Source organism: Podarcis erhardii (genome assembly GCF_964252035.2).
Source record: "Podarcis erhardii genome assembly, chromosome: 8".
NCBI lineage: Eukaryota > Metazoa > Chordata > Lepidosauria > Squamata > Lacertidae > Podarcis > Podarcis erhardii.
Genome location: NC_138499.1, coordinates 46159993 through 46185130, shown reverse-complemented (window position 1 = coordinate 46185130; position 25138 = coordinate 46159993). Strand labels below are relative to the sequence as shown.

General features: G+C 40.0%; 1 protein-coding gene across 5 annotated transcripts in view; it reads right to left on the bottom strand.

Moving 5' to 3' along the window:
* The window catches only part of OSBPL1A (oxysterol binding protein like 1A), a 156214-nt gene that overhangs the window by 11955 nt on the left and 119121 nt on the right, over positions 1-25138 (bottom strand). For all 5 annotated transcript variants that reach the window (XM_081873629.1, XM_081873626.1, XM_081873628.1 and 2 more), the window contains 9 exons: positions 19479-19641; positions 15650-15806; positions 6120-6195; positions 5103-5237; positions 4612-4709; positions 4244-4426; positions 3147-3254; positions 2603-2692; positions 1678-1804 (listed from right to left, as the gene is read on the bottom strand). In XM_081873629.1, the coding sequence (XP_081729755.1) occupies positions 1678-1804; positions 2603-2692; positions 3147-3254; positions 4244-4426; positions 4612-4709; positions 5103-5237; positions 6120-6195; positions 15650-15806; positions 19479-19641 (1137 nt within the window). The remainder of the gene's footprint in view (positions 1-1677; positions 1805-2602; positions 2693-3146; positions 3255-4243; positions 4427-4611; positions 4710-5102; positions 5238-6119; positions 6196-15649; positions 15807-19478; positions 19642-25138) is intronic.

The following is a 25138-nucleotide window of genomic DNA, read 5'->3' as shown; positions in this document are numbered from 1 at the left end:
ATTCCATCTTCCTTGTAAACTCCACGTATCTACAAGCCAAAGCAAGGCTCCATATATTTAAGCATTTTGTATTTTGCACCACAGCAGCAGCCATCTTCTGCATAACCAGAGTTTGCTAGTAACACAAGAGGCATATATGAATGGTATGTTTTTTTTCTTTGCTCTTCCTGTCCTCCTGGGCCCTTCACAGGGCTGCCTCTCAAAGACTGCAGTAGATCTCTAGAGCCTTTCCATACTCCTGATAATAAGTGAAGTAAGCTGCGTTACAGGTAGCAATTCATGTGAATCACTACTGGAGCATTCTGAAATTATAAACATTAAGAATGTACCAGAATTGGTCTCTCTCACACACACTAAGGGAAAGATCCAGCCAAAATTAAACATGTGCAAAAATCTCTCCCAACCTTGGTTGCAAGAATCCCTATGTTTTGGTGAGTAAAAATTAATTTATTTTCACCTTGAATAATTTGAAGGTCTTTAAAAAGGTATGAGCTCCTTCCATGGGGCTGATCAACCCAAGAGCAGGTGCCACAATTTGCAATTGTGTGTACAAAGCCACACACACACCCCCCTTACAAAAAGAGAGAGAATCCCACAAACTTCATGGCAACCTGCCGCCTCCCCCCCCACCCTCAATTTGGTGTTGTCTGCAAAAATCAATCCAAGGACAGGATACAACATCACCAATGTGATGAAGTTTAAAGAGCTTTTGTCTATTGAAAGCATTTTTTATATACCTCTATAATTACAGGACTACAAGATGCTGCCATCTCCATAAAAACAAGAAATAGGCTTGCTTTGGACTATTAACCAAAGTTTAATCCACCATAGGTTATGATGCCAGGAATGTATGTCAGACCTGAAAACTCCTCCCCTAAAGGAGTTTACTGTAAAGATTCTGACTTGTTAATAATAATTGTTGTTGTTGTTTTATTTATACCCTGCCCATTTGACTGGGTTTCCTCAGCCATTCTGGACGGCTCCCAACAGAGGATTGTAAACAGAATAAAACTTCGAACATTAAAAACTTCCCTAAACAGGGCTGCCTTCAGATGTCTTCTAAAAGTCAGATAGTTGTTTATGTCGTTGACATTGATGGGAAGGTGTTCCACAGGATAGGCGCCACTACCAAGAAGGCCCTCTGCCTGGTTCCCCTGTAACCTCACCTCGCAGTGAGGGAACCAGAGTTCTTTGTTGCATATGAAGCAGGGAACTCTAGCTTAATATTGGTAAACTAGAACAGTACATTGGGATGTAACCTAGCTTATTTTCCTGGCTTGTTAACTAATGGTAAAGCAGAGTTCCTTCTGCTTTGACATAACAGGAACCCTTAGCTTAATACAATGTGTGCCAAAGCCGGTGCAAATGAGTGAGAGGCGAGGGCAGTGAGAGAAGAGTGCTTTGGGCCCAGTGTGCTTTCTCCATTTTATAAACCACGGTTTATGGAGCTCTGCAAGATTGTCCAAACTGGGTCACATTGTGAACTAGGCATGCAAAGTCCAAAGGAGAAGAAAAAAACATTTTCAGGATTTTTAAAGCACTGAGGAAAACAGGATGGCTGCATAAATCCTTTCAAATCATGCACAATACCATCAGGTATTTAGCTGAGGACATTTTTTACTGCTGTTAGTTTTAAACACACATCACTGTTACCAAGTTACATTTTAATATCAATACCTGCTTGTTGTTTTTCTTCTCTTCTGTGTTCTTCTTGTCATTCTTTTTGTAAGCTTCAAATGTTGCAAGATCAACGCTATACAAACACTCAGTCCATTTTCCATAGAGCGCACAAAGTTTCTTTTTGCTGTCAAAGAGCCCCCCGCAAAACAAACAAATTAAGGAACAGCAGAAGTACTGACTTATTATAATATTCAGGTTCACACTCTTAACCACTGGTCTTCAACTGGTTGCTTGGGACTCAATACTGGGTCACAGCATGAGCAAAGATGGGTTGCAGCAGCAGTACTTCTGCTGTACCACCATAGAAACAGAAGGTAGAAAATTAAGAAATGGGTTCTCAGTGCATGTTTGAGTTTGAAGGTGAGTCCTTGGTCTGAAAAGGCTGAATGAAGGCTACGGCTCTAAACAGAAGTTAAAACAGTAAATGCTCAACTCACAGAAGCTAATGAGCATCTAAGTCAGGTGTATGGGACATTTTTCAGACCCAAAGGAAGCATTATTCTCTCACAAAATTGCATGCCACTGGTGAGCAGGGACAGAGACAAAAGAAGGAAACACAAAGAATGTGACTCTTGCCTTTGTATAGTGGGCTGCGTTCTAACCATGCAGAAGCCAGAGGTTCATACACGAGTCTCCATCCATCCAGGCAGGGAAGGGGCTTTATCACAGTTAAAACCACATTCTAGCCAGCCCAAAGCACTCAAGGAAATGGGAGCAGGGCCAGTGAGGGGGGTGACCTGAACAAACGCCTGAGGACAAGAGAGGTAGCCTAGAGGCCAAATCTGCCCCCTGGGGCCTGAGGCTTCTCATCCCTAGTTAATGCAACATAATTTAGGCTAATAGCATTTCAGCATTTTTGTGAAAAATAAAAATGAATGATCTGCCATCTGCTTTAGAAATATTAGCAGAGAGGCTTGCTTACCTTTTATCCTGAATGTAACCTTCCACTTTGTGCAACTCCTTCCCAAAAAGGCCACAGGGCTTGAAGTTTAACATGCATTTGTCACCAGTTCTGTGGGGGCAGAAAATTAAATTTAACTCTCATAATTTACACTTTCACATCAAATACTGGCTAAGCCATTTAAAGTACTTCAAACATGCAAGCTCTAGCTCCTGTAGCATTCAGCATAATATATGTATTATATCTGCCTTGGGTTTACGAGCTTTACTACTAAGGAGATACTTTGAAAGCGTTAAAGGAAAAAAGTAGCCCTGATCCAATATAAATTAAATACACTGGATCTCTGATCACTGCAAGAGTAACATAATATTCCCTGACACACTCTCTCTCCAGGAACATTTGGGATCTGAGTGATGCAGAGCAGTGCTATTCATGTTGCCTGACAACACTGATTATGCTTTTAATGTTTTCTTATGCATTGGAATTAAGAGTGCATTTTATATCTGTTACAGTATGAGCATGCCACACTTTCAAGCTAAGTAGCAAGTTAAGACTTCCAGCTTACTTGTGATTGGTTATTTCCATATTCCCATACTGCTCAATCCAAAGCTTGCCCACAATAATGTTATGCACACAGCATGTAGGATTTGTCCATGTGTATGCTTCATTATGTCTGAAAGGGAGCAAAGAGAATAAGCTCTTAGATTCACAAAACAAAAGTCATCAGAACATGCCTTTAGGTCAAAATCTTTCACGGTGCAAGGAAGCGTAAGCTAATGATTACTTTTCGCTCTCCCAATTTTGTAGGCTTTAGCAAATCTTGGCTAGTCAGTCCTACCTTAACTCTCTCCCCATCTCCTGGCCAGATGAATCTAGGTTTCAGGCATGAACCATGAAAGTCTCCTACCCTAAATTGACTTGGGAATCTCTCAAACACATTTAAGACAATCCCAGAATAGCCAACTCTTCTGCACAGGTTTCAAAGACAGGGACTTCAGCAGCTGACCTTGCCTAAGCTCAGTCAAATACCATACTTACAGATGTAGCTCAGTCCACCTGAACTATGACAAGGAAAGAGCTCTGCCCATATCAGATGGGCACACCTATCCTCTGGTTCTCAAAGCTCTGACAGCCAGACCTGTGCAGTTTGCCTTCCTTCCTTTTTCTTATATACCATGCCTGATTGGTTTCATCTCTACAAATGGGGAGGGAGTGTTCAGGTTTAAGGATAAGTAGCTCTCCAAATGTTGTTTTTTTCCACAGACCACTTGAAAATTGGTGAGCATCTTGGCTGAGCACTTAATGATTTTTCCATCTGTCTTAGCAATTGTAATGCTTTAGTAAAGATGCCGTATAATTTTCTAATTGTATTGCATTGTTTTTTTATTTCCTGTATATTGTATTTGATTGTAATCTATAGCATTTAAATTGTAATACAATCAAATACAATATAAAGGAAATTTAAAAAAAGCAATGCAAATACAGTTAAAAATCAGCATTTAACATGATGGGTATGCTGTCTCCCAAGTTCACCAACACAACACAGACCACCTGAACGACCACAGTTTGGGAACCCCCAGTATACATTATACAACCCTGCAGTTTACATGTCACTTGCTTTTTGGCTAAGGCAGCCAAAAGGTATCACATAGATCAACTTACTCAAGAAGTTTCAAAGTTATTATCCCTTTGGGTTCTGCTTCAACACTCTTTCCCCAGAACTTTAGTTTAGGATAAATAGAACCATGAAACACAAAGTCATTGCTCAGTCCTTCAGCATAAAAAGCACTGATTGGTGGGTGATGACTAACTTGCTCCGAAATGAGTCTGAATCCAAGGTCCTCTCTAAACATGGAAAGAAAGTGACAGTTGAGTTATTTGCAGTTTCTCTACAAAAGGGGATAAAATGAGGCATTGCCACATCAGCTTTGTACATTAAAAAAGAATCAATGAACAAAATCTTAAATATCTGACATTAACTTTCAATTCTCAATGAGCCAGCCAGTTAAATTGCACTGTGAGTTTGTTACCTGACCAGTTCATATGTCTCTCCAAGTAATGGGTTAAATGGCTTTCCTGTACGTTCCCACTGAGAGGCAACAGCTGAGACAGCAAAGGCAGCTACACACTGTTGAAAAAGCAATTTGAACTTATATTTATGTTTGTTTAAAGCAGAAAATCTTACCAATTATTTTGTGTGGGGTTTTTTAAAGCACTAACTCTCAGAAAGAGGTAAGCATTCAAGTAGTTAAGTATCATGAAAACACATAACGAGGAAAAAGTCAATTACAATCACCACTTTAAAAATAGAAAAACCAAAGAGTTAAGCAGTATTGCTTAATGCCAACCTAACAGCTCTGATATTCAATAGCTGGAGGCAAAATTACTTTTATTTCATGCACAACAATGTGCACAACAGTGTTTCAGATGTTGTAATAATACGCAGCTCTCTCTATCTACCTGCATGAAAGAGTATGCTACATTCAGAGAACACCAGATGCATTTATTTTGCGTAGAGTACCTGCATTCTTTCAACCGGGTCCAAAAGCGAGCTGGCCTTATGAATTAAGTATGTATGCTCCATATATTCTGTCAGTCGCTGTAGGAAACTCAGTGGCTCGTTAAAAATTACTGGCATAGTGATCTTCGACAGCTCCTAGCAGAGTGTTAAAAGCATTTATTAAAAATGTTTACATATACTACTGCGCATTGCCAACATTATGGCTGGTATATGTCTTATCATAAAATACAGCTGGTACATATTGGGGAAGGGAGAGGGTGATATGAAAGGAATGGGGGGGGGGCAGGAACCCTGCCTCCCTTTTAATCAAGAGCCCGTACAGCATGCAATGGGTAGAGTGCTGAAGTTGTATCAGGGAAACCTGGTTTCAAATTTCCACTAAGCCATGAAACTCACAAAACAATTCCTAGTCGCTCACTCACTCTAATCTACATCACAGGGTGGTTGCGATGATAAAATGGGCAAGAAAAAGGACCACCTTAAGCTTCAGAATATTACTAAAACACAAATCATGAAAAGAGTTGAAAGAAGGCTGATTATTTTACAGTGAGCTGAAATAACACTTAGAAGGCATTAATGCAAAAGGGCCAGTATTAATTAAGCTGTAATTATTTTATTGTTAATTATTAATTACAATGTTAATTATTAATTGCAGCATTCATTTATGCAGAACCTAACAGGCACTGTATAAGAAATAAAAACCCTAACAAGCTTTACCTGCAGGCTACAAACCAGAATTGATTCTCCCAACTTAAGTTTCTTCCAGATGTTTTGGACGAACTCCCATCATCCCTGACCATTGCTCATGCTGGCTGCAGCTGATAAAAGCTTGCCACACTTTTGTGACATTTGATTTTATATAAGACACACACCCATTTACTTCCGAAATGCATGCATACATCAGTCAGTTCTTTTATTCAAAAGCCGGTTTGGGATGGAGGTATCAATAATCTATTACTATACATTTACTATAAAGACTAAGATTAAGCTTTTTATTCGAAGCTATGTTTCACCTACCATTCCAATGCACTTTCTTAAGATGCTCCAAATACTGAAATCATTTCTGGAAAACATTGGAGAAGGCAAGCTTGTCCTAGAGGGGTGGGGTGGGGAAGGGAGGGCAAGAGACCAAGTTCATTAGACCTGAATAATATACTTCTAGTTTAAGTATTTGCAGAATGAAGAGTGTATGCAATACTGACAGAACAGAAACCTGTACTACAACAGCCAACTGGTCTCCCAACCCTCAATTTTTCTATTCAAATAGGGCTCATGATACATCGCTGATCACAAACCAGATATGTACCTCAATATAAACCACCCAAATGTGCTGCATAGTAGCAATAAAGATACTGCAACTTCGGTTGGGTAACCAATTCAGACTGTTTTGTCACACAGGTAGTTGAGAGGATCTGTCCTCAATATAAAAGTACAGTGGTGCCCCGCAAGACGAATGCCTCGCAAGACGGAAAACTCGCAAGACGAAAGAGTTTTCCGTTTTGGAGGTGCTTCGCAAAACGAATTTCCTATGGGCTTGCTTCGCAAGACGAAAATGTCTTGCGAGTTCCTGCGGGTTTCCCCACCTTTCCCCCCCTTTTTCTAAGCCGCTAAGCCGCTAAAAGCCGCTAAACCGCTAATAGCGCTAATCCGCTAAGCCGTCAATGGGCTTGCTTCGCAAGACGAAAAAACCGCTAGACGAAGAGATTCGTGGAACGGATTCTTTTCGTCTTGCGAGGCACCACTGTATGAATAATTATACTAAATTGGGGTCTATGTAAGGCATTGTCATACATTTAATTAAGAACTACAGTACTTAAGGTTAAACAGCCCAGTATCTGTATGAGTAACCACAGCTCAATTTGTAAAAGCAATTTTTTAAAAAACAGGACTTTAAGAAAAGATGTGCAGCTGTGTAAACGTATTTCTGAAGCACGAGAGGTGGGTAGGTGACGTCCCACTTAATTCTGGACACTTGGTAAAGGCATTAAGTATGTTAAGGAGCCTACCTTTGGGTGGGGGAAGCCTGTTCCATTTCTTTACTATGCAACTGCTTCCCCTAGTCTCATACAATTCAGTTGAGTGATGAAGTTGACTAGATTAGACTAGAAGTTGTTTGTGATCCAGACAAATTCACACCTAAGGAAGACTGTTCTGAATGGCGGGATATTATCTGGATGGCTCTCTCCTACTCTGTCCCTGCCCCAAATATATATTAAGTTGTCTTTTTTTTTTTTAAGCTCAAAAACCAGTTCTAACAATGCCAAGAAAGAATGACTTTTCATGGTTGTCATTCAACGTGTTCCCACAACAGTCTCACTAGAATGTAGATGGGTATTGCAGCAGGTGCTAGTCATGCCTCTGTAAGAATACTGTGAGAATGATTGCTTGAAGCAAAAAAGCCTACAAAACCAGTTTGACAAGAGCCCATAATGGAACAGGAAAAATGAACATGCATTATCACTGGAAGTAACTGTTCTACAATGCCACTGTCCAACTCCCTGAAAGATTATCCTTGTACAAAGCCTGTACTACAGCACCTTTTGGCACCAGATGCTTCTTAATTTTGCCAACAACAGAAAATACAAATGTTTTACACTTGTATTTTTTATTTTTATTTTAAATCCCACCACCCACCACAACACCAGCTTAATTGCAAGTGGTTAGCTTTTAATCTTACATCTTAATCAAACTCACTAGAAGGGCTATTAACCTATCTCACAGGGTTGTGAGATTAAAGTAAGCAAAAACACCTGGTAACCTGCCAAAAGCCCTTATGGCAGGAAAACCTAACTTGTATTTATCCAGTTCTAATGGTGCAAAATACATTATTAATTTCTACATCAGGCCAACATAAAGTCAGTGAATTCCCCCAACCCCCTCCCCCCCCCCAAAATAAAGCACCGTTAGCATACAAGTCAGCATGAAAAATTGAATTTTTTTTAAGGGAACAATTTTAAGCTAGGTGGCCTTTAATATACTTGTGTACCAAAGAGATGCTGTCTTTCCAAGCATAATTTGCTCTTTTTTTAGTCACCAGACCTGGGGAATCCCAGTCTAAATACATTCCTTCTTCCAGTATTAAATGTGTGCTCTTTGTTTTTTAAAGTAACACAAAACACAACCCTACATGTGCACTTGCTTCATGTTATAATTTTCCTCAAAAGAACACCAAAATGAATAATCTGTATATCACTAAAAACACTTGTCATTTTGTAACCGGGTGTTTTACCCTTATAGTAAGATAAACAATTGGGAAAGTTGTTTTTCACTTTCCTGAGAACAGTCATCCTGGGAGTACTGTGTTCAGTCCTCATGCTATATGGAGACTGTTCAAACTAAATCTCTGCCTGCCACGAACAAAATCCTGTCCAAGTCTCTGAAAATAGTCCCAATTTCACAGTGTTGCTTCAATCTCACTGAGCCCAACAGGAAGTCAGATGGCAGACTCCTGTCATTGTAAAGTTGTTTTCTTGGATTTACTACCCATTTTGAATGTACTTCTCTACTCAACAAACTGTTTCCAAGGATCCACTAAACAGATCCAGCCTGGTGTACTGGACCCCCAGAGTCTTCCCTCTTTTATTTCCCCTCCTTAGAGGAGACATGTTTTTGTGGCATCCTGGGCCACACATGGTAGGGAGAAGCCAAAAGCTGGGAAATCCGCAAGGTTGCTTTGAACCTCCCCTTCAGATATTTTTCTGACTCCTATGGCACTTGTCAGCAGCAAGTGAGCTTCCCCAGTACCACAGCCTTTAGGAATTCCAAGGGCATCTCCACTAAGCAGGTCAGTCACTTAGCTCAAGGCCTTAGAATTCACTCTTGTGAGAATTCACTCCCACAAGACTTGGGCCCTGCTTGTAGACTTCCCATAGGCATTTGGTTGGAGACTGTGAGAACAGCATGCTGGACTAGATGGGTATCTGTGTCCTGATCCAGTGGGTTTTATTTTGTTTATGTCTTTAGCTTCCTTTCACAATGCATTCTTTCCCTCCTCTCCCCTCTAATTACGGTATTGCGAGCTTAGCCCTATTGCTGAGAATGCTGCCCAGTCAAGAAAGAGGTCAGCAGTGTCCTACACTGACAGTTTTCTCCTGTATCATGAATGAGCAACAGTCTGTCCCTGTCTCTATGTTCTCAAACTACACAGCCCAGTTCCTGCCTGTGTACACCACTAAGGATATGCATGTTCAAATATTAGTGTTTCATTATTTTGTAGCACAAGAGAGAAGGCAAGCCCACAGAAAGAGAAAGCAAACGCAGTGGAAAGTTGTCAGAGAAGTTGGTTTTCTGTAACTTTCCATTAAGATTAATGCTAGATTGCACAAAATTGAAGGGGAAAGGAAACAACTGCACCCCAATAGTGAAGGTGGCTATTAAGCAAAACTTTGTGCGGGGGGGGGGACGGGACGGGACGGGGACACACACACAATTGCATAGAAATAGAATAAAATGCTCTCAGCCACCATTCAAAATTTAATAGTAACATTATTTGGGAATACCATTCAGTGCTTCCCATGTTACATGCTGCATTAGCCACATCTACACTACGTATTTCAAAACCAGTTTACCCATCAGGGCTTTCCCCCAAAGAACTCTGTGAAGATACCCAAAGCAGTCCATGTCCCTTTATACAGCAATAGTTCAGGGCTCACTGGGTGGAAGCCATGAAGGTTAAAACAAGTTGACATTTAAAGTATAGACATAAATATCACTTGTGAAACAGTAATGTGCTTAAGTTGTATTTAGGGGACTTCTCTATCTGCCCACCCCACCCCCATTAATAATTTTTACACCCCCACCCCCACTCCAGCTAAGCTAAGAGTACTATATCTGGGAAGGAAGTAGTGGTCCCTTCACAGGACAGGCCTGCATCCAGATAACATTTTGACTCCACTTGGTGGGAGACAGGAAGGCCCCGTTATTAAGGCAAGTGCCCAGTCCAGGATATCTGAAAAAGAATTCACAAGTGAGACAGAAGTCTTCAATTTCAGAAAAGAAAACACTTGCATGACTCTAAGGCTCCTTAACAATATGCCTCCCTATACTTCTTTGCAACTATCATCAGCAACCAGCATTTATTACTTACTCCAGTGAAAAAGATCAGTTAAAAAAAATGATTGTCAGAATTGATTTCATCCAAATTAGTGCAAAAGGGCAGGGAAATGTTTTCTAGTTTTAGAACTGCTTTCTTCAGTTACTCATCAGGATAGAGGGCAAGGTTTATATTATTTATTTTACAGTAATCTTTATCCCTTCAGCCAAAAAAATGCCCCAACCAGTATACAGAGCAGTACAAAACAATAGAGTCACCGCCCTCAGGGTTATAATTTAAAAAGACAACACAATGGAGAAATGCTTCAGGAGGAATGAAGAAGTAAGACGATTTGGTTCTAGTTCTTAGTGTCAAGTTCTCTTAACAAACAGCTGGGGTAGAAAAATCCAAAGAGAGGCAATCACTGGCCTCTCAGTTGCAGTGATGAAGCGAGAGGCCCTTCCCTGCTATGGCTTGACGTAATGGCTGCCACCAGGTTGCAATGGTGAGAAAGAGGAACATGATTTCTCAGCCTAATAGATTTTTAATTCTATGAAATATTTTGCTTTATTTCACTGTACTACATTTTGCATTCCTTAAGCTATATGCCCTAAACGGAATGGTAATTGTTAACTCACCAAAGCAGATAACTATGGGCCTCCCAATTTCAATAGAGTTTCAGTGAATAAAGAGGGAAGCATTATACTAAGGAAGTGTGTGTTCTGTCTCAATAAATGCATTCCTTGCACAGGTTATTTGCAGAAGACAAGCTGACACTAGTGTTTAACTTGAGCAATGCTTTTTTGTTTTTTTATTTTAAAAAACATTGTACCACTTTTACTGCTGCAATTCTGAAGGAGTACATGTGTTTGTCTTTTAGCAGTTGTTTAACTGAATTTTGTAGCATATGCTTGATTTATTTTACAACAGTAAAAAGACCTGCATTTTCATGGCAATAAAAATAAAGGCATAACCTTCAAAAACTGGCCAGGTGAATGTTCCAGTAAGTAAAAACAAAACAAAACAAAAAAAAAACAACAACCCACAAACAAAACAACAGTAGATAAGTTGACAAAGCCCATCTGGAGCACATTCTGGCATAGTGACCTAAAAAAGACTGATCTACGAGTCCCCAGGTAATGGGATTGCCTCAGTCAGGAACCCAAGAGTTGGCTTTAGCCAAGCCACACTCTCAGCCTCCACTTGCCATATGGGTACAATAGTTACCTACCTTTACAGTATTGTTTTAGTGATGACAGCAGGGTATGCTACGTGAAAGCACTTTTCGCTAGCATCATCATCTCATTATTATGGAACTCATGTAGGACCTACAACAAAGTGTTGTTGTGTGGAATGCTCCTGTTCAGGGTTCCAGCCAGACATGCCCAGGATTTCCCAGGATACGCCAATTTCACCACCATCCTGGTTTTCCATTTCCCTTCCTTCAACTGTCAGCCAGAGTTCTGTGGTCACTGATATTCCCAGTTCTTGGCATTCGCCCCTCTTAGGGCTCCCCCCCCAAAAAAAACCATTCTGCAAACCTTGGGGTTTCTTTTCCCTGCCTCCCATCTGCTCCCAGGCATGCTGAAACTTCCCTCTTGCACATTGATGGTGCTATTTTGGCTAGATAAGGATCAGTACTCTGAGAATTGAGTTCACTATTAATGTATAGAATGTACAGAAGAGAACATGCCCAAGAGTCAGAAACTTTGAATGAAAATTCCAGACCAATCTACTAGTCTCATAAAAACCATATTTACAATTTACATCCAGTTTCACTATGCTGTACCAATGGCTTGCATGCCTTAAATAACAAGCTTAGTACAAGCTGCATATGGTTTGTATAAAATGGCAAATATTCTTTTCTGCTTCAGATCATGTACCCTTTCAACATTAGTTATGTATTGTCAACAATGAAAAATTCCAAAAGTTTGAGCATGCCAATTATCTCAAGCAACCAATAGCAAATGCCTAAGTTTAGCACCAGGGACACAGAAAAACAAGCAACAAGACACATTCTTTGCACATGAAGCTGGCTTTAGCTGTCCTTTCACCTATTCTAGTTACTTCTCTTATTCAAGGCTAAATTTTACAGGACAGTATTCTTTAATGTTTAAATTTGAATGATTCTGTGGTGCGGCTACATGGAGCTAGTTAAGCATCTACAAGGTACACCCCATTACATATCATGGAGGTCCCCAAACACATCTTCATAGGCTGAACTTGTGGCCAGACTTCCCTCAAACTGTTTGGACTATTGTATCTCTTCCCCTCGCACCCCAGACCATCCAAGATAATATTTTGGAGTAGGTGGAAGGCGTGGTACAACAACTATTTTATCTTCAGCCATGTTTGGAGCACTGTATGAAGACCAACCCTGTAGAGTTCCTTACCATCTTCCTTCCTGTTCTCCCCACTTCACAATCCCTTACCCCCCATCCAACCAAGAGTCAATAAACCAGCGTCGTGTCATTCAAGAAACTAACAGCATTTGAAGTGCTACAAATGGACTGAACTTCAGCATCCATTTAAGTCCCAAGACGAGGGGCAAGTAGCATCTCAATTCTGAAACGCTGAAGTTACTTGACTGTATAGTTTGTGTCACCGGACATAGCCCTAAAAGCACAGAAATTAAGGCAGATAGGAAAGAGAGCGGTATATGGCCTTTATTTTGGCAGAGGCCAACATGTCACCTCCTGGTAGTACCAGCAAAGCGTAGAATCTTTAAACAGAAGGGGCCCTCCTTCCTATTGCAATCACAAAAAACCAAGTACAGTACAAGACTTCATTGGGAGTAAGAGCTGCAGCCAATTAGTAGCACTTCCTTCAGCATGCCACTTATTGCACATAGACACAAACAGCTGAGGAAATCAGTTAACATGTTGTTGTTTTTTAGAACAGGAGTTGTTTCTACGTTTACATACAGGTGGTTCCATTCCTGACCTGTGTGTGCAAGTGGAGTTTGCATAAGCCCACCCTGCCCCCATTCCACCCCACTTTGGGACCACTTCCCAGTGTGCGTGTGCATGATCACATGTCAATCCGATGCACATAAAATGGTCACTGCCTGTACTTGGGCAAATGAACATTATTTACATGTCTGGCTCACTGATAAGCCCCCAGTTAGCCTTTGTATATTTGGGGCTTTTTGTGGAAGTTTAAATATTTTTGCTATTTGAAATCAGTACCCTAGAGTCGTTAGCAACTTTTCTTACCCCTTCTCATTGCTGACACCAACGCTGAACCGGGATTATGCCAGTGTCAATGTGATTATGACAGAGTAACACGGTCAGAATTGCCCCTTTGATCTATTACACTTCAAAAAGTGTTATGAACTTCCACTGAGGAAAACTGAGCAGCCAGTTTCTTGTTCCGTTTTAAAAATGAAATGGCACAGTAACAAGTGACAAACACAGAGACAAAAAGACCCTACTAGGCCTGTGCATGTGTTTAGTTATTTTCCCCCCATCCTTGTTTCAGAACTGCGCATAATGTAAGCCTAAGCATGAGAACCCAAAAGTGAACATGTCAGATGAAATGACAACTCGTTCCCAAGACTAACTGGTTTGCTACGTTCTTAGCAGAAAAGTCACATGCCGCATGCAAAACATGTCCAATTCCAAACTTTGGCAGAATGTCTTTTCTGTATGTAATACAAACATCACTGTGGTTCTAGAATCATGACAGATATTTATTTACAATTTTAACCATAAAAGTATGTTCACCTTAGTGTTGTATCAAAGCTACATTTAAAATTACACATGCATTTCCTCCCCTTTGTATATATATATATATATATAGTTATAAATGCAAACATAAAACACTCAGACAAACCATTGTAAAACACTGCCCACATAAATGTATGTTACAACAGTAGTCACGGTATGACAAGAGAAGAAAACAGTACAAGAATCCCAAGACAACTGAACAGCTTTATCCCCTGAGGAAGTTTGCTCCAAGGCAAAATTTAGTTTGTTTTTCCCACAGAGCTCTGAGAATCTGCATCAATATACAGTATTTGCAGACACCAATTCCCTAAATAGCGCCAGATGACAGGTCAGATATTGCAATATAGTTCACAAAGAGATGTGAGCTGGAAAGTTAAAAAAGAATACGCCCTAGCTACATTTTTAAAACACTACCAAAAAGTCCATTAAAAAAACAGCAAAAGACATAATTATTGCTGAATAAGGGTATGGGGGCAAAATTATACAGATGTAAAAAAAAAAAAAATAGTGACCAAAAAGCCTAATGAGAGACATCTGTAGTGGAAAGAAGAGAAATGCCAGGGGACTGAGGAACAAATAAGAGCTTGGCGGCTCTTGTCACCTCTTGTTTACCATTTTGGTAATAGAGTTTTACAACAAGCATTGTGGAAAGCTGCCAAATTGCAGATTGTTTCCTATAGTTAGAGCTGCTTTGAGCTTATGTTTGCTGCCTAGCAAAAAATCATTTGATAAAGGACCCTAATCCTTCCTTTCTCCACGGAATGAACACTGTGCAAACTGCATTAACAGGACTATCCTATCTAACGTGAAAAGGGGCCTGGGAGATGAAGTGGGGAGTGTTGGTTATCATTTATTAAACAGAGTCAATCTGGGTTGTGTGTGGAATTTTGACTGCTTATTCGTTTAAATTTCATTGTGCCTAGAAATTCTGAAATATTTCTACAGTCCTACAATGATTGTGGGTGAAGACATGACAGGTTTCATTCTGCACACAAGCCATGGTGCCATTTTGTGGTGATCAGAATGCATTAAATTGAGCCAAGAGGCAAGCATGGAAATGTTGATACATATGAGAGTGAAACGTATTTAAACCAAACTCTCTCTCTTGAATTTGTCCTCAGCAAATAAAATAAGGTCACCATCTAGTGTTAGTGAAACAGTGATAGTGAAACAGTGGAAGTAAAAAATAAATGTGCACATATTAAATTCTCTCTGCATTGAAACCTGAGAAATAAGGTGCAGTATTTGTTACATGTCACAGGGGATCTATTGTCCTCCTTTTACATGTAAAAAAGTTAAGAACAGATGAAGCAGAAGATGTGTGACATTTGTCTTCAATATGACCTCTTGCTTTTGATGTTTTTTGTTTGCAAAAACATATTGAAATATCTGGCCAATACTAGCATTGAATGAATGATAATGCAAAGGCGATCAAGTAACTGGAAACTTTTTTTTAAAAGCAGCAAGAGACCCACATTAAAAAAACATGAAGAAACAAGAGACCAGTATTGATGTCAGTGAGACAAATTTAAATGAGCCAGAAACATGCATTGTTAAGAATTCATGTATTTCATTTGCAACATGGTGTAGTCACATCAACGTACCTCACTTTTTAAAAAAACGTTAACAACAAAAAAGATGATCTCATATTAATGAACTTCTGTTCCACCACTGTTCAAGGGGAAAGGCAGAAGTATCCCCAAGTATCTTTTATAGATACCACATTTGGGGTGTTTTTTTCCTAGCACAGCAATAAAGGTTGCAGCCTCTCTAGACAAAAATCCTACCTGTGTTTTTTGATGCCATTTGACAGAGTCTCTCCAGTTTTACAGGTCTTTTCTCCAGACATGTCAGACGTTATAGTGTCACTAGAATCCACACTGTCTTCTAATGAGTAAGTTGTCACAGTTTCAAATCCACTCAATGATTTTTCGGATTCTGTATCTGTAAGACAGATGAACGCCAAATGAGACACACTTCAGGCTAGCCTTTCGCAGGCTAATGGACACCTCCTTTGCACAGCGTAATGAAACTTAAGTAGCCTATGGTGTACTGATGACAGCATTTGTCCAGTGAAAACTTAGTACAAGGAGAGACTGAGTCTCTGAAAGAACATGGGTGAGCAAATTGTTCAGCGCCAAGGATTATACAAAGATGGGAATGTGAGCAGGGACAGACAAGTACAGGGTACCAGCAAAACATCTTACTAACTCCTAAACTTAGGCCCGTTACAGGTGCAATATTAGCCTATCCTTTAACCATACTTATTGGAATCAGATCCTACACAACTCTTTGTTTCATAGTTTTAATACGAGATTCCAGCCTTTTCCTCTAGGTGTGTTGTTTAATTCCTGCACTACTAGTTAAATTTAACACCAGGTATTCTCCTGAGGTGTTTTTTTTTTTTTTTTAAGTGTACATCAAGATTTTTCAAACTAATATGCCCCAACAATAAAGGATAAAAACATAGCGAAACACAGCAGGACACATTAAAGCAAATATACTCACCAGCAAGTCCAACCCAATGAGGAAAGCAAAACATTTTTTCTTACCAACTATGGTAAACATGGTAAATGAGCACAATGTGCATTCGTATTGGTTACACACATAACAATCCTTTGAAATACACTCAACAAGGATCGGCATTTCTCTGAATCATAACCATCTGGCAGATGCCCAGGATTTCCGTTATCAGCTGCATCTACACATTACTTCAAGTTCCATGACCTCCCTTCACCCAAATGGGTAGCAAAGCCAACTAGGCAATGCTATTCAGGGCCAGTGGAACTCTATTTTTAAATGTGGAGTACAAAATCTCACCAACTGTGTGTGTGTATATGTATCCCGGTATATATATATATATTTGTGTGTGTGTGTGTGTGTGTGTGTGTGTGTGCGCACACACCCACACCCACACTTTTGCATTTGCTATTTTAAACACATTATTTGTACTTTTACCAGCTATAGGGAGAAGGAGGTGCTATCTAAAGAGCTTAGAACCCACCACCAACAATCCTAGGCTTCATAGAACATATTTTCCCTAGAGACTGAGGGTGTGTTTTTTCTTCCAGTGTCTGGCAAAATCCACTTACTTTCTATCCCAGAAAAGGAATTGAGGACAGCACACAGACCTTTTGCATAAATGTTTACAGTTTGTGCTATAAACAAATCTGATCAAAGCAAACACTATGTTTGCATAGATGGCAATGCAAAATTTCAAGAGCTGGAATATATTGGTTGTTTTTTATGTATGGATATTAACAGTCCAAGATACTTGGAGACATGGAAGTCAGGATGGAAGCAGATTCTTCAGATCATGAAACTGGCTCATAACCTTCCCTTTACAGTCAGTTATTCCTAGTGTTAGATACCAAAATGTACAGGAGAGTTGTCTTACTACATTTTAATACTTATGTGGTGCAGGTATCAGCTAGCTAGGTGTTTACTAGGTAAGTCCTATTATACCAAACATGCAGACTTTTTTTTTAAAGGCAACTAACTGCTGAGCAAGCTGTTCTGTAAGGCACAAGTGAAGCTTTACAGGTTAATTATGGTGCACAGGAAACCATTCAGGTAATACAAGAGACCTTAGGGTTGCATAATTCCTGATCTCCTCACAGACATCCCAAGTTGACAGGGAGCTTTACTTTTCAAAAGAGTTTGCTATCGTGGATATAAGATTGTAAACAGACTCTTCCTATCCACTTACAGAAGGACAGCATAACAAGGCAAACGTATTAATTTAGTTAAGTCCGTAAAACAAAGGATTTGTATGGTTCCAGGTGACCTGCCAATTGTAAAGTCTTACAGCAATTAATTAAAACTGCAGCTTACAAGGCCCATAATACACAGTTTCAAGTGAAAACAAATAGCCTACATTTCTCCTCTCTCTTAAAGCCAAGCTTATTTTTTATTTTATTTTTTTGCTTTCATACAAGGGAACTGTCCTTATTCCCACCCAGTTATTTTCTTTGGTTCAAGCAACTGTAATATTCCTGAATAATTGCATTTCAGTAACCGACGACTTGGTGCAGTATTCAAATTTGATCATGTTATCAAACTTCACAAACAAATGAGAAATTACATTCCCTTGAAACAGCAGCACTCAGATGGAGTCCAAGCCCCCACTCCCCCCCCCCGCAAGAGAGGCACAAATCATATCAGACTATGTAGTTTTACCAGAGGAGCTTTAGATGTTCTGTTAGGATACAAGTGCACAAATTCTGGCTTAGACTTTTATATTAACATCTATATGCATCCTAACAACCCAGTCAGATGGGCAGGGTATAAATAACAATAATAACCTATATCCCAGACAACCCTGTTCTTCCACCAGAATGGTTTCCTTAAGTTTTGGTAGATTTTACCTTCTGGCACATTCACTAAATTTGTCTGTGTTATATTTCTACATATCAGAAGACACTTATGGTATGCATGCACACATTAGGAGCAGCTGTGTTGTATTTCAGGTTCCGTGAAAGGCCTTTGATAAATAATTTTCACAAGACAATTTAATGCTGAGAAACAATCATCAACAAGAGAAATGGCTACTAGGCAGACCATAGCCTCCTGTTTAACGACATTTTCTCACTGCCTGTGGAGAAGTAAAACACAGAAGGTTCTTAAGCAAGCTAGCCAAACCACGCATTCTCTCCAGCATTTCTTGACCTTGGTGAGGGGTTTTGATGGTGGCAAAACCTCTCAAATCCTTTGGTAGCTTAATAAAGTTTACAAAAGGGAAACTGTGTTCAGTTTCATTTATGCCTTCCACTCAATTGATCAGCATGAGGATTCCAACCCACATTGTACCCTCATTCTCAGAGAACAGACTTTTTCCTTCAGTCATTATCCAAAAATAGGAATCAAAAAAGAGGTCTGGTTCTTATTTTCTGCAGAGGACACATTATACATGGTCAAGACAACTACTTGTCCATTCTAAGATGACCCTGAAATCCTAGCCAGCTGAATGGTTTCAGTAGCAGAAACCTATTTGAACACCTAGTTTATTACAGCACATTTCTCCTCACAACAGTGCAATTCAATTTAATCTAATGCATTTTGGTCAGGCAAGCTAGAAATTGTGTGTATTATGTTTTAATCTGTTTTCAGACACTGAACATGGGTTTTTAAAGTGTTACTTCTCCTGAGCCTGCACCAACCACATTTTTGTTTATGAATCATGATCTAAATTCCTTTTTCATTAGCTTGTCCTTGTCTGTAGATGGAAAGGCAAGAGACAGATGGCAAAAAGCAGCCAGGCTAGGAGTGACCGTGGCTCTTATAAAAATTGAGCTCTATTGTATATAAACCAAGATTTACATACCTGCTACTTATAGAGTAAACAATTCATTACTCCAAATCCAGTTACAGCTGTTCGCACCCAAATCTTGCTACTTTTGCCCCTTTCAACATATTCTTCCTAGCCAGTCAAAATTTATACTGCAAACTACTTGTGACAGGATAGTCCTTTGCTTCTGTTCATTACTCTGAGAAGTCAAGGTGTGTGTATATATGCATATGTTTATACATAAACACACAAATACACACACACCCTTGACCCTGGTCTTTTAAAGAAAATAAACCCTAACATTTTAGTTTTCTATGTCACACACTTACCTGAAACAGCATCATAGAACTGTTCCTCACTAAAGATGCTCAGAGGTGGTGACCCTTTGACCAGTGACTGCTCTAATTCATGGTGTTCAGTAGCTAGTGTTTCTAGAGCTTCAGATAAGATCTTGTTTTTCTCTTGCTCATGCTCCAGTTTCAGATTCCTCACCTATAAGTAGAAACATGTATGAATAAAATCTCATCTCTCCCAAGAACGTGAAACTCAAGGCTATTTCAAGAATAGGCTCCAGTTTGCTAACTAAACCATGTCAACAAGCTCAGAGAAGTGGATTAAGATGACCAGGGAACTTCTGCACTTGCCATGAAGTTTTGTCTCACCATTTTAATGTGTCACAGAATAGGAAAGCTTACAAAAAGAATTTGTCGAAGCAAAAATTGGCAACTAAAACTGAAGGCGCCATGAAAGACAAAGCAAGTTTCCTACTAATCAGTTAATGCAACTTTTGTATAATTCATGGAACTGCTAGTATTAGCTTGGGGGTAACACAACAGGCTCTTCTAAGTCTATGATTCTATGAAGTTCAGTTAGTCCTGAATGCAGCTCCTTAGCTATTGGCAACTCTAAGTATATTATGTCATTATTACTGAGCTCCACTGACAGGCAGTTTCTTTCCCGGTTTATTTAACATATTGGTACTGACTTTTAAACCAAAAAATGATTGGCCTAGGATCCCTCAGAAAGCCTTCTGGCATTATCAGTCTTCTAATACATTGTGGTCTATAGTGGTGACTCTGTTTCAAATTCCTTTACAATGATTTATTTACAATGCTATATTTCTATACTGCCTTTCATCAGGATTCCAGGGAGGTTTGCATTATTCACATTAAACAAAAATAAATTTTACAACAGTGACAAAACCAATTACCATAAAAGCACTGTTTTTCTGCAGCAGCACAGTATGTCAACGATAACTGGTGTCACCCACCAACCTAATTTACCCCAAGGCCTAGGTGAAAAGATGGGTGTTAAAGACAACAGTGAAATTCCACTAACAAAGGCACTCTATGCACCTCCAAGAGGAGGGAGGGAGTTCCATAAACAGAGTGCCACTACAGAGAAGGCCCAGCAGATTCAAATTAGAACGTTCATAAATCAGGCCATTCTTTGCAGCAGTGTTTTCCTTGAGTGTTATACAAGACAGGCTCACCGTATGAAGTCTATTGTGGAATTAAAGGAAAATTGACGGTACATTCATTCATCCATTTATTAAATGTGTATACAACCCTTCATCTGAAGATCACAGGGCAGTTCACAACATAAAAATACAAAATGAAAACACAAAATACATAGTAAAACCAAAGCAAAATAAACCAATAACACCCTCTTCCACAGACACATTTAAAAGGTCACAGAATGTTAATCAGCAAAACGCCTGGTTAAAGAGAAAAGCTTTCATCTGGTGCCTAAATATATGTAATGAAAGCACCAGGCAAGCATCATTGAGGAGACCATTCCACAAATGAGGTATCACCTCAGAAAAGGCCCGTTTCCATGTTGGCACCCTCCATATCCCTCTTTCTGTCCCTAATATATTGTAAGAACAGCTGTATGAGCAGAATGGCAGGATTGTGCCCATCATACAGGCCAAGTCTGATTTATTTGAAGCCCTGTATCTCTGTATATGGTACTTCACATGTTTCATATCTACAGCAGCGAAATAGAGATATATGTGCAATACTGATGAAACTTAGTATGAGAAGTTAAAGAAGCAGCTACAACTTTGAACACGAGGCTGAAACTAGGGAGGCAATGCCCAATTTAATATTATCCTCCACCCAAATAAACTTCCATGACTGAAAGACTGCTCATAGTCATTACAGAGTCATTTAAAGTGAATTAACCCTTAAAATTATAGTTTTCTATTTAACATTGTGTCTTTAAGGGCAGCTAAAAGTATTATTGTTTATGCTGAAGTAACCTGAACCACCAGTACCAATTGGTACTGGTGCACATAAAATATGGGTTGTACCAAATGACAGCTCCCAGTACCACTTCCTATGGCTGTTCCAAAGAGGTTCCCTAATTCTCTGGAACATATTTTGGAGGGGTGTAGAAGGAAAGTGAAGTCATCGCAGAGAGAAAGAGGGAAAGTACATCTCCCCCTCTGTCTGGTGTTAATGGAAGCCCCCTCTGGAGCGAAGGGCCTTCTGTAAGGAGAGGAATACTACCCTGCAATTGAATATTTTTTGCCAACTTTAAACAGAGGGCCTTGATCTATCACCAAGTTGTTTCAAGTATCAACATAAACCTATTAATTGATTAATTTGGTGCTGAAAAAAGTGGCGCTTTAGATTCCTAAATATCACTTATTTTCCCACATGGTCATATGCTTGGGTCCACAGAAAAAGTATGTTTTTCCTGTTTGTAGTGCACACTTTGGTCAAAAATGGTAAGGGAAAAGAACTGACCCCGGGGGGGGGGTATACCATATATATAATAAAATTCAGAACAAAATTTAATTAAGAATTACCATGTACCCTGGAAGAGTTACAAAATCTTGGTGCAAATTTCTATGTCAAATAGTAACAAACTGGAGCAAATTCCACTGCCTTACATTATAATTTGCATTCTGCACTTTATCTTATCGCCATCTGGACTGAAGGAAGCAGGAACAGCAACATTCTGGATCTCATGAATTTGGATGTAAGATTGTGAGTATGCTCTTGGCAGCAGGTCTTTTTAAAGATCCAGTTAAAAGATCTCAAGTAGCAGGATTAGAAAACACATTAACTTGAAAGACTGGAGAGCTGCTGCCAGCCAGAGCACACAATCACCTGGGCTCCAGGCTATTCACTGAATGATCCACTCAACAGCTGAAAACTACATATTCACTTGCAAAGCTGGGGACATTGAGCTGCATGGCCAGGGCTGTACTAACAGATGCCTTTTATTTGTAGGAAGCCTTTCAACAGTCTCATTCAGTGAACAGTGTGGGCATGATTGTGATAGGATCCATATGCACAAATGCACCATCTTGTCTAACAAGAACAAATCATACACAGTATGCAACTTGTGCATCAAAACCATGAAAAGGGCTGCAAATACAATGCACAAAAAGGGTTTCAAAAACCCAGCAAATGGGTGGGAACTGAAATATTCCTCGCCCTGGGTGCCATTTGGAGTAGGGCCAGCCCTGTAACACATAAGCAAGGCTTATACACTTCCACATCTTTCCAGGGAGTGTGCCAAGTGTCATGAAGAGACATCTGCACAACACACAATACTCATACTATTTGGAGCTGGAAATAAATCCCCTAAGGGCCACAATAAATTGGGAAAGATCAACATTCTAGGGATTAATCCATCACCCTGTTTTCCTTCGAAATATTTTTTTTAATGGTCTGCAGTTCAGATGAGGTAAGCTAGATATTTGCAGTTGCACTTGAGATTTCCCTTTATAAGTGCTTGAAGTCTCTTATGGGACCTTCAAGTAGCCAATAAATAACAGCCTTTCGTTCTAGAAGAATGAGGGATGGGCTAACATAATCGTAGGCGGCATTGTTGTAATGTTTAAAGTTTGGAGCAAGTTCATCTTTGCATAGAACTTTGCTACCCTGTGTTTTCCAGTGTTGCATAAGAAAAAGAAAAAAAATATCAGAAAGAGGGGAGAAAACAGAAAGCAAGAATGAGTTGTCTCTGCCCACAAGGACCTTACAATTAAAAACTGTAGTTGGGATGGTAGCAAGGGATGAATGGGAACAAATATAGCTACACCTTCTTAAGCTTGGTTACAGTGGAGGAGAAGGGGTTAATGGGTTTAGGTAAGCTGCCACTCAGATCTAGCAGTACCCAGTGAATGGCGGGCCAAATACCCATAGTTCCCACAGGGTCCATTGTACATCAGCACCGCTTTTCACCCCCATTCACCCATGCTGTGTATGTCATAATTTCCTACACCGAAGCGATACCCATGTAGGAAACTCAGCATGAGTAAAAGTGGGTGTAAGACAGCAGTCCCCTGCAACATAAGAAGAGACATAAAGGTCCATTTAATCAAGCAAGCTTTTTCCCACAGCCTGATTTTGCAACCTGCCACTAGCCTAAAGGTGACATCCCTCACCTGCTGTTTACCCAACACCAAGAGATACAAAAAGGTAGACTGTCTCAGAACCTGGAGGTTCTATTTAACTATCATTAACACAACCACCACTAGACCAACCTTCAAACAAAAATGCTTCAGTAGGTAGCCCCCCAGAATTCTTTGGGGGAAGCCATGACTGTCTAAAGTGGTACAATGCTACAGTAATTTAAACGTACATTGCAGATGGCGCGATAGTTTCCAGAAAACTGTGGATTAAGTAGAAGCACTGCAGCAAATAATAAAGCCAGCCAAGCATCACTCTTTTAAGAAGTAAGATGCTTCCCACAAAGGAATAAACAGAATTAAGTTATAAAAAAATTAACTTCAATTTTAAATACATTTATTTGTAAGAACCCTGAAAACCAATAGGGCTTAACTTCCAAGGGCATAGCAGTTTGTTAGATTACTACTGAATTTCACTCACGTCTCAGACTTCAAGTAAATTAGTCAGTTTTAGTTTCAGTGTCCTCATTTCATACCTTCAAATTAAGATTAAGATCTGTATGTACTGCATTTTAAAGCCAAAGCATATCCTTTGTTCTGCAGAACACACACCTGACAGGAAGCTTACCTGTATCTATGTGCTACTATAGTGATATGGCTGAAAACGCCTCAATGTCAATATTGAATATCGCTTTGGAGTTTGCAAAGACTGAAATACAACAATACCAACTTCTATGAAACTATAAAAGCAATGCTGTCAGTGAAGTAATACCACAAACTATAATTTTACTTGCATCCTCTACTTAAGCTTCAATTTATTTATTTTTAAGGAGCCCCCACTACTAAAAAAATGTCCAGAACTCAGTTCTGAGAACTGACTTATGTTTTAACACATAGGCATTTTTAAAGGCTCATTGACACAGCGAAGAGGAATGCATTCCAATGTCAGAAGGAAGCCATTAAACTTTCAGCATCAGAAAACAAAGCACCAGAAACTACAAACTTTTCAGCTTTATAGCACAAGCTACCAGGGTCAGGGGATGATGGAATAGATTTTGAGCCTAGTAGAGCGGCAAAGCCTGGCAGCAAGTCCTTCCCATGGTGCCAGAATCCCAGATCAGTCCCTCTTGCCCTTGCACCTTCCATCTCTTCCTCAAGAATATTTCCCCACAGATACGTAATGCCAAAGAAAAACACACACACAAGACCTGCATGCCCCGAGAAACCTACCGTTCCAGCTCGTTCGTTGTGCTCCACACCTTGACACACACACACGGTGAATCCTAGGAGCTGCTGGCAAAGGTCGTCTTGCGTTGCAAGCTGCCCAGCCGGAGTCCTCTCCTCCCGCCTCTGTCACCAGGGCATTGTTGACCTCGCGCGCAGCCCTGCAAGGTCTCCGCTGCTGCTGCTGCTGCTGCTGCTGCCGCCGCCTCAGTCACCTTCTCGTTTTTCTAGTCCGCTCTCCAAATCGGCGCCGCTATTGCAACTGCACCAACGCCTCTGCAGGGCTTATCGCGAGAGCCAAGCGGGTTCCCCCCACCCCCGGGGGCAGTTTGCAGGCTCGCAGCTCGCGAGCAGGGAAGGCTTTCAAGAGACGTCCCGGCCCAACAACAACAACAA